This window comes from Bombus vancouverensis, chromosome 10, assembly GCF_051014615.1.
Source record: "Bombus vancouverensis nearcticus chromosome 10, iyBomVanc1_principal, whole genome shotgun sequence".
In the NCBI taxonomy this organism is placed as follows: Eukaryota; Metazoa; Arthropoda; class Insecta; order Hymenoptera; family Apidae; genus Bombus; species Bombus vancouverensis.
Window position 1 is genome coordinate 6138290 of NC_134920.1, and position 16806 is coordinate 6155095.

The following is a 16806-nucleotide window of genomic DNA, read 5'->3' on the forward strand; positions in this document are numbered from 1 at the left end:
TCTCCCATAATACCGAGGGTCAAATTTCGTACAATTTTTTAGAGGAGAAAAGTTTCCTACTTTATTTTTATATCACTATAAAATGATTCACATATTAATAATAAAAATATTGTTAGAAATTTTTTCTAGTACTATATAGTTATCTACCATCTTTCATGTGCATGATCATATAAACTAATCGTGCTCATGTGATCATATCAACCTATTTAATAAAAAAGAGAGATATGGATATTTTTCAACATTTCGCCTTTTATTCCTTTAAATATTTCTATTAAAATTCTATGATACGCAACAGCCTTTAATTTACAATTTTAATTAGTTTATCGCTCAATTTACAATGCAATTATATAATTCTGATATTATATGTATGCTAATTTACGAATAACAAGAATATTGTAAATGTTAGCTTAGAAATCTAACTACATATACATAAAACTAATTCTACAAATAAATTTTAATTACATGTGAATTATATGTAATTATATAAGTAAATTTATAGTAACGAATCCAAATGCAAGAAAATTATGAATTTAAAAAATTAACTTTTTGGAAGGGAAAACATTTGAAGTTTTAACATGAAGTTGCCGTGGATGACTACCCAATCAACGTGTTCGAATTTCTGCAACCTGTCGTCTGCTTCTCCCGTTCCTTTAACAGTTTAACTTGAACCATGCTCTCGTTTTTGTGACCTTCAAAGTTGTCTTTATAAAATAGAGGTCAAATTCGAAAGAAACACATTATTCTTTATTAATATTAATGTATTATATAGTGAATTATATAGTGAATTATATTAAATTATCTTTGTAAGAAACTTACAATCTGTTTTTTGTTTTGTTAATTTATACTATATTGTTTCGCGTATATTATATTTTCTTGTTATTTTTTAATGAAAGTATAATATTTTTAGTCTTTAGAACGTGTTAGCAGAGTTGTCAGGTATGAGAAAAAGAGAAATGATAACTTTAAGGGAAAATAGTAATACTGTTTCCTAAAATCTTGCAAATTGTTATACTGCATGTGCTAATTGTTTAGAGTAAACTATTAATTGTAACTTTACCTTTATTAACCCACAAAATACATGTGAAGAATTGTATATGTATATTGATATACATACATTTAAATTCTAATAGTTATAATCCTGTCATATGTAATAGTTTTTAATGTGCTTTCATATATATAATTTTTCTGGTTCTGTAATTTTATAGTTGTATAACAGAGTTGAAATAATTGATGATTCAATGTAAATCTTTCTTATACAAATTTTTTAATATTGTAAAAAGACATATATGTATGTATTTATTTTATATGTATCTTTAACTATATATATTATGTACTTTTGAAAAATTAAATAAAATAGTTTTTTAATTACATCATCTTGTTTTAATATAATATATACAGCAATAATTTTGTAATTAGTATAATAAAATTATTTCCATTCATTTTTAATGTACAAAAAATTAATTTCAATTTTGATTAGATTAAAAGCAGTTAATAAGCAGCTTCTTGTAATTAAAGTTTTCCTTTATATTTGTTATAGGTAATACAAAAGTGGTATTTGCTTAAATAAAAGCAACAGTACATAACATAAATGCTATGATAACATAGAACTAGTTGAAAAGTCATTGTTTTCGATAACAATTTCAGCTATATGATTTATTTTGAGAATGGGTTTTATACTTACAATAAGTTATTTTTTTTGTGATGCAACAAGGACATTAATAAGGAAACTTAGGAGCATTCTTCAACATCTTTGCAAATGCCGCTATTTAAAATGCCTTTATTATTATGTAAGTTTGGATATAATCATGATATATATCTTAATACCCTCTGCACTTATATCTTTAGAATGATAAGAATATTATTGCTGAATTTAATTGGAATTGATAGCATATCATTGTAATGTCTTTGTAACATTTGTCTAATATAACTATATAATGATCTAACCAAAGGAGGTATCTTGCACACAGTGTTAAATATACTATCTTTATTATATATGAAATGATTTATATTTCAGGCTAATATTTCAATGTTAAAATAGTGCTGAATTATTGGAAATAATAACATCTCTATTAAATTTACTAGAAATGTAGTAGTAGTAGATAGATAAAAAATAGTAATATAAATAGACAATTGATGTTATGTAGTACAAAGTCTATCCCATGTTTATATTATTACAAAGAGGTAATCCAAGCATGTAGAGTGAGAATATCTCTGGACTTTATGTATGTTCATGCAGCATAACTTTGTAATCTAATACTATGCTTTTTGCATGCTTGCTAGCTGCTTTGTGTTGATAACTTATATTAAGCGACTTGTAGACTAAGTATTTATTCATTTACCACAGTTCACATGTAAGTACTACTCCTAAAAGTACTATAGGTTTGTCAAAATTGTATATATTTTATTAATTTAGTATATCATTAAATAATTATTCTCATATCTAAATGTTTATAAGTATTTGTTATATGCACACTTTTTATTATCTAATTTCTTATTCTAAAAACTAGATAAAATATTTACAATAATTTTAGAAGGATAAAAATTTGTATAAAAATAAGAATATATTACAAATAATTAAAGAGTAGTATAAAAAATTGTGTGATATTGAATTACAAAATAGGTGCTTGTGTCTTTAGGCAATGGTAGAAGATATGACGGAACACATGTCAACAACTGAAAATCACGAGTGTGAACAAATAAGAGTCTTAACTCTAAATAACGGGGAACATCTGGATGGTATATTATATAGATTAAAAAAAGGTATGTAAATTCTATGTTACTTATAATTTTGAGGAAAATGAGTGTTATAAATTAGAACAATTTTTAACAGGATGGAGAGTAGAATTTCGTTTAGGTGCTTCTCTTTTTGGGAAGTCACTTGATCTTTTTATAAATTATCCTTTAAGGGAAAATAAAAAATTTGAAAGGCATACATATTATCCATTAGAATGGGTTAGTGAAACAGCTAATATATCTTTATTCTTGGCTGGTTCATTTCACTATTATCTTATAGATCCTAAGTAAGTATTAAATATAAGAAAAGATTATTGACATAATAAAATATATTGTTCACAGTTTTTAATATATCAAATTTTTTAGTTCTGAAGATATGAAACCTATTGCTTCTGGATATTTACTAGTGGATCCAGAACTTAAAGTAGGAGAACATGGAGATGATTTACCATTGGATTGTATTCAGTGTCAAACTGTTCTTGCAAAATGTCTAGGACCATTTTCTACCTGGGAAGATAAACTACTAGTGGCTAGAAACTCTGGATATAATGTGATTCATTTTACACCAATTCAGGTATATATTCCATTTTTTTGGATAATATATTGAACTAATACATCTAACTTACATAATTTATGTTTTAGGAACTGGGATATTCTAAGTCATCTTACAGCCTTAGTGACCAGTTGAAATTAAATCCTTCTTTCAATGATGATGATAAATCAGTTACATATGATGATGTTGAAAGACTAGTAAATAAAATACGCAATGAATGGAATGTTAGTGTAATATATAATTTACTATATTTTATAGCTTAATCTGTTATAATATTCTATAATATCAGCCTGTAAATGTTGTGTGTTTCAGATGTTGAGTATATGTGATATTGTTTTGAATCATACAGCAAATGAAAGTCCTTTTTTGGTATCTCATCCAGAATGTACATACAATTGTTTGAATAGTCCTCATTTACGTCCTGCATATCTTTTGGATGCTGCACTGTTTGAATTGACAATACAAGTTGCAGCTGGAGAATGGGAGTTTAAAGGCATTCCTTCAGTAGTTGAAACTGAAGAACATTTAAATGTGAGATAAATGTATTATATTAATAATTACTAACCAGTACAATATATTATGTATGCTTGTTACTTCTCTATTTTTAGTCAATTCGTCATGCACTTCATACATATTTTTTACCGCTTGTGAAAATACATGAATTGTATATATTGGACATCAATGAAACCATCGCGGAGTTTTTGAATTTAGCACGAAATCAGATGCCCCAAGATACTGTTGAACCTATATCGGAAGATATCAAAATAATAAAAGATCCGAAATTTCGTAGATTGAAAGCAACTATAAATATGCAACTTGCTTTAAAAAAATATAATATATATAGGTAAATTATACCAATAATGGTCAGAATACCAACTATCAATTCAAAAAGGTTTCGATTTAGTTAATGTTCTAAACTTAAAGCTTTATATTCTTATTGCAGAACTGATTGTTTTGATGAAGAGACTCGTTTGAAACGCTGTGCCGAAGACTTAAGAAAGAAATTACAAGAACTTAATAACATGATCACTAATGAAATACAAAATCATCTAAATGCTGCAGTTGAAAATACTATTGCTGGTATAAGATATTTTAGAGTGCAAGGTGATGGGCCTAAACTTAAAGAAATAAGCGAAAGAAATCCACTTGTTCCTAGGTACATAACTGTTCTAAAATATTGCTATTTTGATATTTTATTTATATAAATTATGCTAAAACATATTATCTTCAGATATTTTACTGATTATGGAGCACCACAAACATTAACTGAAAGAGAAGCAACAATGTATTCTGATGAAGGCTGTTATCTTATGGCTCATAATGGATGGGTAATGAATGGTGATCCTCTAAAAAATTTTGCTGATCCTGATTCTAATGTTTATATAAGAAGAGAACTTATTGCTTGGGGTGACAGTGTAAAATTAAGGTAATGCTACTACCTTTGAAGTATAAAATAATAAAAAGATATAAAATAATTAAAATCAATAATATACTACATTTGTTACAGGTATGGAGATAAACCAGAAGATTGTCCTTTTCTATGGCAGCATATTACTGCTTATGTTACACAAACAGCTAAAATTTTTGATGGTATTCGCTTAGATAATTGCCATTCGACCCCTATCCCAGTTGCAGAGGTATATTTAATTTATTAAAATATTAAAATATATATCTAATGTAAATTTATGTCTATATTAGTGAATTCTTAATCGTTCCAGTACATGCTTGATGTTGCTCGTCGAATTCGTCCAGATTTGTACGTTGTTGCCGAATTATTTACAAATTCCGATCAGAAAGACAATATATTTGTTAATCGACTTGGTCTCACTTCCTTAATTCGAGGTTCGCAAATTTATTTTATAAGCTGTGAAGCTTTATAAGATACCAATATATAATACATGTATTCATAAATTTTTATTAAATCTTATGAAATCTTTTTCATTCACTCAAAACAGAAGCTATGTCTGCGTGGGATAGTCACGAAGAAGGTCGTTTGGTATACCGATATGGAGGCGAACCAGTAGGTGCATTTTTGCAACCACGTAAACGGCCTCTAGTACCAGGCATAGCACATGCACTATTTCTAGATTTAACTCATGATAATCCCAGTTCTGTGGAAAAACGTAGTGTGTTCGATTTACTTCCAAGTGCTGCTCTTGTATCAATGGCTGCGTGTGCTAGCGGCAGCAATCGTGGATACGATGAATTAGTTCCTCACCATGTAAGTTGGTTTTATTGTAATATTTATAGTTATATTTAGAAGATTTCAATTATAATAATATTTGAGAAAAGAAATAATCTACGTCCTCTAATCCTAATAAATCCTTACAGATACATGTTGTAGATGAAACAAGACAATATTCATGCTGGGCAGATGATGAATCTTTGATAGATGGTATCAAATTTGTAGGTTTAAAGACTGGTATAATTGCGGCGAAGAGAGCATTAAATGATTTGCATTATATTCTCGGGCAACAGAAGTTTTCTCAAGTATATTCTCATAATACATAACGCATAAGAAGTGCTGTTTCCGTATAAATTTTTAAAATATTATTTATTAAATTTACAGGTATTTGTTGACCAGATGGATAGTGATATAGTAGCTGTAACAAGACACTCTCCAACAACTCATGATAGTGTAATTTTAGTCGCTTTTACAGCGTTCAAACACCCCGATCCTAATCCCATTGATTTGAGAAGATATGTGAAACCATTACGAGTGGAGGGTGTAATGGAAGAAATTATTCTGGAAGCATCCTTATCTCATATAGAAGCTAAGTAAGAAATGTGAAATCAATCATTTTTCATGTTCGTTATTACGTATTGACATTTTGACGATATATTGTTTTCAGAAATGGTACTTCACCTTTCCATTATCCTGAAAAATATGTACAAGATGAAAATTACATAAATGGTCTCTCGGAATATGTACTAAGACTTAAAGAACACATACAAATTTGTGATTCAGAAATCCTGGAGAAAGTTGATTCTGGTGATCCTAAAATAACTCAGCTTAATTTTGTAAACTTTCAACCAGGTTCTGTCGTTGCTATTCGGTAATATTTAATGACTCTTTTTGTATAAATTTTTCATAAATTTTATAACATATATAATAAATATTGATATATTTAATTTCAGAGTATCTCTTCATGCTAATATAAAACCTGCTCTTGCAAAACTTCATAATACTATTTCAACTGTAACATCACAGAGAAGTTCCGATATACGTGTTATTGTCTCTCGTATGAACTTAGTAGATTTAAATAAGGCCCTATACCGGTGCGATCAGGAAGAACGCGATGAAACTTCGAATAGATTTGATGTATACGATATTCCTGGTTATGGACCCCTTGTTTATGCAGGTTTACAAGGTAAGTTAACAATTTGAGCTACTTCATATCTATATTTTCCATGCCTATTAATGTAATACACATTACATTTATTTTTAGGTATAATTTCCTTGTTAGCAGATATTCGTCCTAATAATGATTTGGGACACCCAATGTGCATTAATCTCAGACACGGTAATTGGCTAATAGGTATGTACTAGAACAAATATTAAAACAAATCCATCCTATTATTAACATCACTATGTTTCATTATATAATTAACGATTGTTAATATGTTTAAACAAATATATACAGATTATACTTGGCAACGATTGAAAGAAGATGAAGGAACTAGAACTCTTGGAGAATGGCTCGAAGAAGCTACTGAACCATTTAAATTAATACCTCGCTATTTAGTTCCTAGTTACTTCGATGTTATAATTGTAAACGTTTATATGATACTTCTTGAGCAATGCTATAATCTAATGTCAAGGTACTTTACACTAAATATATCTTTGTTTTTAATTTTTTGTAAACATTTACTAATTCATTGCCTCTTATTAGCTTTGTGAAAGAAGGTTCCACTTTCGTTAAAATTCTATCTTTAATTTCTATTCAAATGGGAGGAATAGTAAAATCAGCTCCGTTACCAGATTTGTCTCCAAATATAGATCCTCCCAAACCAAAGATCAAACAATATAATGGCGAAAGTGAACAAATATGTATGACATTGTCCGCTGGTTTACCACATTTTACCACAGGATATATGAGAAATTGGGGAAGAGACACTTTCATTGCCTTAAGAGGACTACTGATATTAACAGGCAGACATGCAGAAGCACGATTTATTATCCTTGGCTATGCTGGAACTATGCGACATGGTCTTATACCAAATTTACTTGATAAAGGAAAGAATGCTAGGTGACAAATAAATTTTTAATTATTGTTATATGAATACAATTTCTAATTATTGTTGCACCTTTTAAATAACTTTTTTATGTTTTTTAGATATAACTGTCGAGATGCTTTGTGGTGGTGGTTATATACAATTCAATGTTATATACAAGAAGTACCAAATGGTTTAAAAATTTTAACAGACAAGGTTTCGAGGCTGTTTCCAACTGATGATTCTCCCCCACTACCTGCAGGACAAGTAGTACGTAGAAAATATTCTTTGTAAATAAATTATATATATTAACATTTGTTTTACACATGATATATATTGGAAATAAAATTTTAGGATCAGCCACTACATGATGTTATTCAAGAAGCTCTCTTGATACATTTCCAAGGACTTTGTTTTAGAGAAAGAAATGCTGGAAGACAGATTGATGAACATATGACAGATCGTGGTTTTAATAACCAAATTGGAGTGCACCCAGAAACAGGATTCGTATTCGGTGGAAATGATGCAAATTGTGGTACATGGATGGACAAAATGGGATCTTCTGAAAAAGCTGGTAATAAAGGAAAACCAGCTACTCCAAGGGATGGTTCAGCAGTAGAAATAGTGGGTCTAAGCAAGAGTATTCTCAGTTTCTTGGCTGAATTGTATAAGCAAAATCTTTTTCCTTATGGTAGTGTGCAAAGAAAAAATCGGGATGGTAAGAAATAAATTTTGTTTACGTTTTTCATTTATTTCTAGCTTTTTTCACTACAGTTAATGTTTATTCCAGGCTCTACTGTAACATGGAGCTATAAACAATGGGCAGATAAGATTTCATTAAATTTTGAGAAATATTTTTACATCAATGAAGTGCAGTTAGAAGGAGAACTTAAATCAGAACTTATTCATCGTCGTGGAATTTTCAAAGATAGTCATGGAGCAACACAAGCATGGGCTGATTACCAATTACGATCTAATTTTCCAGTTGCAATGGTTGTTGTAAGTACATTTTTATAGTTTTTTTATTCTTAAAATGTATGTGCAATTTGGATAATATTCAAATATCATTATTTTGAAAGGCTCCAGAATTGTTTAATCCGGAACATGCATGGATAGCATTAAAAAAGGCAGAAGAAGTTTTATTAGGGCCGCTTGGAATGAAAACATTAGATCCTGCTGATTGGGCGTACAATGGATATTATGATAATTCTAATGATAGTGGAGATACTAAAATAGCTCATGGTTGGAATTATCATCAGGGGCCTGTAAGCAATGTTCCTTAATATATTACTTTAGTATAAACTGCTCTGATATAAAACTAATAATTTCATGGCATCTAATAGGAATGGGTTTGGCCCATAGGCTATTTTCTTCGTGCTCGACTATATTTCGCTCCATTAGTTGGAGGAAAGGAAGAATTACGTCGTACAGTCGAATCAACTGAAATTATTATTTCTCGACATTTCATAGAGGCATCTACAAACCATTGGAGAGGTCTCCCTGAACTTACTAATAAAGATGGGGAATATTGCAAAGATAGTTGCAGAACACAAGCTTGGAGTGCTGCTTCTATATTAGAAGTTTGTATATATGCTGTTAATGGTATTTAGAAATAGTTCCGTTATGTCATTGATTATCACTGTACCATATATTTCATTCTAGGTTCTTTACGACTTAGATAAAATTAAACGGGAATTACGATCCGAGGAGAATGAAAGAACGAATTGATATAATTTTGCGTGTGTTCACCACCGCCAATTACACTTAGAACATTTACGACTAGAAAAAGAACGTAGTGTTAGAAGTAAAGATCACGATAATAAATGGCACATATTTAACACAGCTATAGAAACACCAAGCACGGAGACACACGCATTTGGTAATCCGCACATAGACAAAATCAGTATGCTACCGTGCAAATTTATAAATGTTGACACCAGATGTACAATTGATGACGTTTTCTTAATGCAAGAACTTAAGAAAAATGAAAGTAAAAAAGACATTAAACATGATTATGTATCTTCTACTGTTGTTAGCAATTTGGAAGTAATTGAAACTATGTCAAATATAACAGAATTGTCAATGGTATCAGAAGGTGAATTTCATAAATCAGGACAACTTATATATGGAAATGAACCTTTAAAATACGAGAATAAATCTCTAAATAAATTTCAAAGTGATGTAATTGACCAAGTTGATATATTAACAAAACAAAACATAGAGAAAAGTAATGCATTGACGAAATACCCATCAAAAGTGGATCACGTTTATGAGGAAGTCAATGCTCTTGAATGTGATATCATGGATTATTATGAAAAATATAGCCCTACAACGGCGAAAACTTTGATAAATACACTTTTTCTTCCTCTACATAAAATTTGTAAGAAATGCGCCAATTTACAAAGCAGTCCAGTATATTCTGATCTTTTGATATATGCAAAGAAGCCTTTATATGCGAAGGAAGTCTATTTACTGCAACAAAACGAAACTTTACAGTTTAGGTATTGTTCAGAAGGTGGTAAACATGACAATACATTATATTTACAGTACAATAACGTTCAGCACTGTTTACTACTTCATAATTACTTAAAAACTAATGCTTCTAGTATATTCTATTTTTATGGCTCACCACAGGATATTTTTGATTTAAAAACAACATTAAAAACAAGTATCCTTGTTATAAATAGCAATACGAAAGGAATAGTAAATACAGAGTTATATCATCGTTGTACAAGTAATTTTTATACAAGGATATCAAATAATGGTATTGCACCTGCAGCGTTTCGTATGGATCATGCTAATATTATACGCTCTATAAAACACGTTGAATACGATACTGATTTGCAAAACTGGATGAATTATCGTAACGATGTATTTCGATCACACAATCTCAAACAAGATGATGTAGTTGATCATCGCGCGAACAGATCTAGTTTATTATTATTAGAACCACTACTGTTAATGCCAGAATTAGGAAATTCTAGGTATAGGCACAGAAAAAATCGTATTTCACAATCAGAGCACATAAAAATAGTAAAAATAGTAATTGCCTATACTCTTTCTTTCTTCATTTTAGCAACAATCACATTTTATATAGTTTATTTCACTTAATAAAATATAATATTCTTTTATACTCGTTCTTCTATTTTTTGCATGGAACATTTTCAGAATCTAATTTTATTTAGTATTTAAAACTATTAAGTTTTTTGCTTCAACCTTTTGCTACATAAATACCAATTTTGTCTTTTTTCGTGTATTCTTTTGCATGAAACTTTCATATAATAAATTTAATATAAACTGTATGAATTGTTATGTTTATCATAATTGCTCTGTAAATCATTAACATTTGTTACCTTAATTAAAAATTTATTAATCTTTATATAATTATGTAGAGTATTCTTATACCGTTTTAGAAAATGATTTATATATGATTCTGTTAAAATCATAACCATACCAAAATGTACAAAAAATATATTTAACTAAAAATAAAAATTTCAACTTCAAAAGATTTCGGTGTTTTTAAGATGGTAAAATGCGATTAATCGAATGCTCAAGTAAGGTTATTAAAATTTGTTATTTTTATTAATGATTAAATGAAATATTTATTAGCAAATACTATTACTATTGCACGTATATTTTAAATACATATTTTTTTATCCGTTCCCATATCTGTATGAAATATTTGCAATAAAATTGATATATATATTCAATTTTGCATAATGGAGAAAATGTTTTTTTCCCTTCCAAAATTCACACGTCTACTTTCTCTATTTTAAAATGTAAATAAAGTTATATTACAGTATAATATAATACATATAATGTTATATAGAACTTACAATGATGAATAAATTAAATTACTAAATTACATATTTATATGTAATATAAATATCTATTATTTACAAATTTAATCATTTTCAAAATTAATTAAAACTTAATGTCAACCTGAAATATTAAAAAATGTACAAAACTACATAATATTTGTTTGAAGGTTTCATCAAAAGTTCTTAAAATAATCTTTCTTATTACACAACATGAATATCTGTTTATGACAAAAACTTTTATGATAGAAATTCTAAATACATACTATGTAATTTATATGTATATTATATTATTTTAAATATAGTGAATCATTAAGCATAGTAAATTACTCGTATCTTAATGATCTATAAAAGAAGAATAAATATAAATATTTAATATCATTCTCCTCCTAAACTTTACTATATTTTAAATAAAAAGTGATTATATCATACTAAAAAAAAAACAAATTTATATCTAGTTACGTTATCTCTATGAATGAAGCTTATAAAAATTATATTATATTTATTTCCCTTAAATCAATATGATTTAATAATAACTACAGATAAAAAATAGAGATAACAAATAATAAAAAATAAATTTACCCATTAGTATTTATAGTTCACTAAATTGCTGAAACTTTTATAATCTAAATGAGTTATTTTTTATTTTATTCTTTATTTTATTTTACATTGCTATTTTATACTTACTTAAATATGCAGTGCATATATTGTAAAAAATATCAAATACTGTATGAAAAAATTCAATTTTTATATATTAATAAAACTACTAATGTTATTATATTAACGTTGTATAAGTTTGTAAAAAGATTATATAAACTGAAATAAAATAGTAAATCATAACTCCCCAGAATGCGTTTTTACTTGTCTTCTTGAAATTTAGTAATAAGCAATAAAAATACAAAAAACAAATTTCTTAACCACATTGTTTAATTCATTTTTTAACTATATTATTTGTAATATAATTATATGTTATATGATTTGTTACTTGTTAGATGTAGGACTTAATTATATTCACAATTTTAGATCCAATATTTAAAAAATTCTATCATATATCAAGAACAGATCGAATATTTTTTAAATACGAATGTACCTGTTCTATAATTTGTTACTGAGCAAAACCTAAACACTATTAGCTTCTATTTAAATGTCATCGAATAAACCTCTTTGTGGAGGTCCTATGCGATTAGTATTTGTAATAAATGCTCTTGCATTGTCCATATGTCCTTCATAAAAATCATCGGCTTGGTAGCCTGTATCGTAACTATTATTTGCACCATAACTATCAACTCCAGTTGCCATACCAATATAATATTCTGCAGGGTCAAAGTCACGTAATAATCCAGCTCTTGCGGATTCTACCGATTCATCTCGTTTCAAAGGCCGTACTATAATTTAATTAAATACAAAAATTTAATGACATAGATATAGCTATTTGCACTATACAGAGTGTGTTATGCAATTGGATCGAGTTATATCTCAAAATCAGTAAGAGGTATGAAAAAGCTATAAAGGTGAAAGTTGAATGGTATGATTAGATCTTAGGTATTCACTTTTTTAGTATGTAGCGGTGCCCTGGAAAAGTGCAATTGCATTCTCTTTTTAAGTGGAACTCTATAATTTTTTATTAATCACTTGATGTATTTTTAATTCTTCACAAAAAAGTATTAAGGTATTTGAATTGAAAAATGCTTAGTTTGAAAGATATTTGAATTCCAATGTTGAACTTAGTTTATGAATAATAAGAAAATATAAACATAAGCATCTGCCTTATGTTTTTCCTCCTCCCTCATATGTAAAGTTTCATAAAATTAAAATCGAAATATCCTTTAAACCAAGCACTTTCTGTCACAAGTATCTTAATACTTTTTTGTAGAGTAATAAATAATGCATCAATTAAACAATAAATAATTATAGAGTTCCATTAAAAGAAAAGAGTATAATTGCACTTTCCCCGTGCATCATTGCATATTAAAAAAGTGAATACCTAAGATCTTATCATGCCATTCAACTTTTCTTTTTATATTTTTAACTCTCTCTTTATATTTTTATCTATATCTTACTAACTTTGATATATAAACCGGCTTAATTGCGTAACGTACATTGTATATTATCACTTCTTTTAAATAAATTACAAATACCTGTATCGGTACTTTGCCGTGAAGTTCTGTAGCGAGATGAACTGGTAGCGCTACTAAATCTTTCTTGAAATTCGCGTCTTCTATACATCAAATCTTCTGTTCTTTGTCTCTTACGTCTCTCTAAAAACGAGAACATAGACGTAGTTATATGAAAACAATGTTATTTTCATTTCATACAATTTAATTATGATACTCATTATTACTCAAATAAAATAGTTTTACCTCGTTTTATTAACTCTTGACCTTCCTCAACAAGGTCTGTTGTAAACTCATCATCATCAAGAAATTGTTGAAAACCTAACATAGAAAGCAATCTACTTCCTAGACTAAAGTATGTTGCTAGACAAAATGCTAGAATAGCCATTGGAAAGTATACATTAAATCCATCAGATATAATGGAAATAACATCCATATGCCCCATTACCTAAATAAATAAATTACAGAATGAATTTCAAATTTATTATGAAAATCTTATAATTACTCATATATTTACTTGAGTGTAATGAGTTTCCAAAATGTGAGTTTTAATAATATGAGAATCCATGTGTATAAGACCCAGAAAGTTTAAACACATCGGTGGTGTAAGACGGCATAACATCATTCCACTAAATATTAAACTATACTCATTAGTCTGATGATGGGGTGCCAAGTAATATAAATTCAATACACGAATTTTTAAAACAGTTGAATAAGCGCAGTAGCAAAGGTAAGCAATTATCATCATTGATAATATCTACAAAAAGCATTTTAATTATCTCTTCCTTCTTTTTGCATTAATTTTTAAAACAAAAGTCTTATTTGTTAATATCAAATCTAAATATATATTCTTACCTCAATGGTAAAATAATCGTAATTTTCTTTAGCTAGATTCAAAAATTGTGCAAATAATGATAACACTGGAGTTTTATTAAAAAATGTTACTTCTGACCATACTACAGCTATTGAAAGACATCCAGTGCAAACAGCTATAATTTTTTGTACATAACTCCTTATGACACATTTCCAATACCACTCTAAAAATTTTAATATATTTATAAAAGCTAAAGAAAAGAGCATGTGTTTCTACAATTATTTACTGTTTAAAGCTTACCAATAACTGGACTGTAAACAACACGAAGTGGAAATGAACGATGTGTAGGGAAAGTTGTTTTAAACCTTTTATCATCACTTACTTGATTTTTTGCTATATCCTCTAAATCAATTATTTTATCAACCAAAATTCCCCATTGAGTTTCTATACGTTGTAAAGTTTGCAATGCTTTTATTGTCTAACAAAAAATAAAAATGAATAAATCATTATGCTTACATAAACAGTGCATTCAAAATGTTCCACGACTCTATTATTAAGAAGCCAGCTTTTAAGGTAAATGAAATTTTGTTATCTATTATGTAACATACATTCCTTTTCCCTCTATATAAATTTTAGATCACTCATACAACTGTTGAAAGGCGTATGTGTAGCCCTCTTTTGAAATTGTATTTAGAACAGCTGCCACATTTTCGTTGCTCTTTTAGTGACACCTTTAGCTTAGGAAACAAAAAGAACTCAACAGGAGCAAAATCTGGAAAATAGGCTGGTCCCAGGCAATCCATCAACCAAGTATCAAACAGCTGAATGGTGCAATCCAGAAGATGTATGACTGACGAAAATAAAGGCCACAAAATCAAAAATGAAAACAATGTTGATCGCATTTTTTGATTCAAGAGGATTCATTGTGAATTTATATCCCCTAGCCAGACTGTAACTAGATCATTTCAGAATTACTTGATCGCCTTTTGAAAAGAATTTGTAGGGTCAGACGGGGCGTGTACTAATCACACTTGATTACCTTGCAATTTTTTGCTAGAAAATCTACTTCTCTACTTCACTCTACTTCTCAAATTTGACTCCTGCTGACTTCTTCCTGTTCCCTAAGCTGAAGGTGGCACTAAAAGGACAGCATTTTGACGATATAGAAACAATTTAAAAAAATGTGAGTCTTTTGAATATAATTTCAAAAGAGGACTACACACATGCTTTTCAATGGTTGTATGAATGATCTAAAATTTGTATTGAGAGAAAAGGGATATATTGAATACTAGATAATAAAATTTCATTTACCTTAAAAATCGTATTTTTAACAACATTAGTCCTGGGATGATCTGAATGCACAGTATATTTACACATTAGATATATTTAGATATATATGATTAATAACAAACTTGTCTATGTAAACGTATTAATGCTTTTTCGGATGGTGTATCTGTTGGTGTATCATCTGGTAGTTGTCTTCTATTCATTCTGTCTTTTAATTCTGCAGGAATTTTTTGAAAAATCGTTTCTAAATTACAATGAAAAGGATGTCCTGGTCCGATAGATACTGTAGCAGCTTGTAAAGACTAAAAAATAAAATAAATAAACATAATGATAAATATAAATAAATGAGAATTAGATAAAATATTTAATTACCTCAAGTATGTCATCTACTGTTTCCTCTGCTTCACATTTATCCAAACTTAATTTAGCAACTTTAAAATAGCTATAATTCAAAGTGTATCCAGGTTTACTAGCATTCCATAATCCCCGAGGAACTTCTACAAGTGCGTATCCAAGTAGTAATACCAGTAAGAATAAACCCCAGGTATTTGATGCAGATGATGCTATAGCTTTTAATTTTTGACTAAAACATATACATACATAAATCCATAATATATATTTTTACATTTATCATACTAATGTATCTTACCCATCAAGATCGAAACCAGGTTTTAATGCTATATATATTAGAAGGATACCACATATGAACAAATAACTTCCATAATATATAGCATTATCTATTAAAGCAGACTTCAGCTTTCCTTGAACTGTGAAATCTCCTGCTTTTATATAAGATTGCATAAGTGGTAATATCAACCATGTTAAACATTGTGAAGTCCAATACACAATCCTCCATAAATTTGGAAATATATGTTCTGGTACATTAGGCCAAGGTTCTTTACAAGTATGAAATGGGACTGTTGTTGTACTGTCAGAGTTTATTTTCGTGCTATTATAAATATTTTGTTCATCACATTGTCTATAAACAGTCTATAAAAAAATATTAAACTTAAATGTATTAATTATTTTAATATTACTTAAATTAGTAAATATTATTACTTACAGATGAAACATCTAAGGGTAAGATAAATATTATCAGCAGTGAAAAATACCATGCTATGAGTACAGAGATTGTAACGATAATATGTTGCCGAAAAATATTACCATATTTATATAATAAAGTGGCAGCAAGGCAAAATGCTACCACAATTTCTGTCAAGAATATTCCAAGAACCATTTTGGTGATTTCTAATTTTATCTCACCATAACTTT

At 28.4% G+C, this 16806-nt stretch overlaps 3 protein-coding genes across 3 annotated transcripts; 2 read left to right on the forward strand and 1 right to left on the reverse strand.

Moving 5' to 3' along the window:
- The first annotated feature begins 533 nt into the window (after nucleotides 1-533).
- LOC117157848 (glycogen debranching enzyme) lies at nucleotides 534-9304 on the forward strand. Its single transcript, XM_033336134.2, has 26 exons — nucleotides 534-936; nucleotides 1538-1787; nucleotides 2637-2760; nucleotides 2831-3020; nucleotides 3100-3307; nucleotides 3376-3510; nucleotides 3599-3817; nucleotides 3895-4130; nucleotides 4230-4442; nucleotides 4518-4712; nucleotides 4794-4923; nucleotides 5005-5128; nucleotides 5242-5507; nucleotides 5618-5776; nucleotides 5856-6064; nucleotides 6139-6342; nucleotides 6425-6657; nucleotides 6736-6825; nucleotides 6931-7108; nucleotides 7180-7536; nucleotides 7624-7771; nucleotides 7856-8219; nucleotides 8292-8500; nucleotides 8581-8766; nucleotides 8845-9081; nucleotides 9164-9304. Exons 2-26 carry the CDS (start codon nucleotides 1665-1667, stop codon nucleotides 9227-9229), a joined length of 4803 nt encoding a protein of 1600 aa, XP_033192025.2. The 5' UTR covers nucleotides 534-936; nucleotides 1538-1664; the 3' UTR covers nucleotides 9230-9304.
- A 102-nt stretch (nucleotides 9305-9406) lies between these two features.
- Nucleotides 9407-10634, forward strand: LOC143303284 (uncharacterized). Its single transcript, XM_076622366.1, has one exon. It carries the CDS (start codon nucleotides 9407-9409, stop codon nucleotides 10610-10612), a length of 1206 nt encoding a protein of 401 aa, XP_076478481.1. The 3' UTR covers nucleotides 10613-10634.
- Nucleotides 10635-12160: 1526 nt separating this feature from the next.
- Nucleotides 12161-16771, reverse strand: LOC117157849 (LMBR1 domain-containing protein 2 homolog). Its single transcript, XM_033336135.2, has 10 exons — nucleotides 16598-16771; nucleotides 16184-16524; nucleotides 15907-16117; nucleotides 15660-15836; nucleotides 14548-14725; nucleotides 14289-14470; nucleotides 13951-14190; nucleotides 13680-13881; nucleotides 13458-13577; nucleotides 12161-12704 (listed from the first exon to the last, which is right to left on the reverse strand). Exons 1-10 carry the CDS (start codon nucleotides 16769-16771, stop codon nucleotides 12460-12462), a joined length of 2070 nt encoding a protein of 689 aa, XP_033192026.2. The 3' UTR covers nucleotides 12161-12459.
- Between the last annotated feature and the right edge of the window lie 35 nt (nucleotides 16772-16806).

Excerpts from the sequence above, each read along its gene's own strand:
- LOC117157848 (XM_033336134.2), top strand. The coding sequence starts at position 1,665 with ATGGGTTTTATACTTACAATAAGTTATTTTTTTTGTGATGCAACAAGG. Across the intron at positions 2,761-2,830 it reads ATTATATAGATTAAAAAAAG|GATGGAGAGTAGAATTTCGT; the intron begins GTATGTAAATTC and ends AATTTTTAACAG. Across the intron at positions 4,713-4,793 it reads GGTGACAGTGTAAAATTAAG|GTATGGAGATAAACCAGAAG; the intron begins GTAATGCTACTA and ends CATTTGTTACAG.
- LOC143303284 (XM_076622366.1), top strand. The coding sequence starts at position 9,407 with ATGCTACCGTGCAAATTTATAAATGTTGACACCAGATGTACAATTGAT.
- LOC117157849 (XM_033336135.2), bottom strand. The coding sequence starts at position 16,771 with ATGGTTCTTGGAATATTCTTGACAGAAATTGTGGTAGCATTTTGCCTT. Across the intron at positions 15,837-15,906 it reads CAGTAGATGACATACTTGAG|TCTTTACAAGCTGCTACAGT; the intron begins GTAATTAAATAT and ends TTTATTTTTTAG. Across the intron at positions 13,882-13,950 it reads TGGAAACTCATTACACTCAA|GTAATGGGGCATATGGATGT; the intron begins GTAAATATATGA and ends TTATTTATTTAG.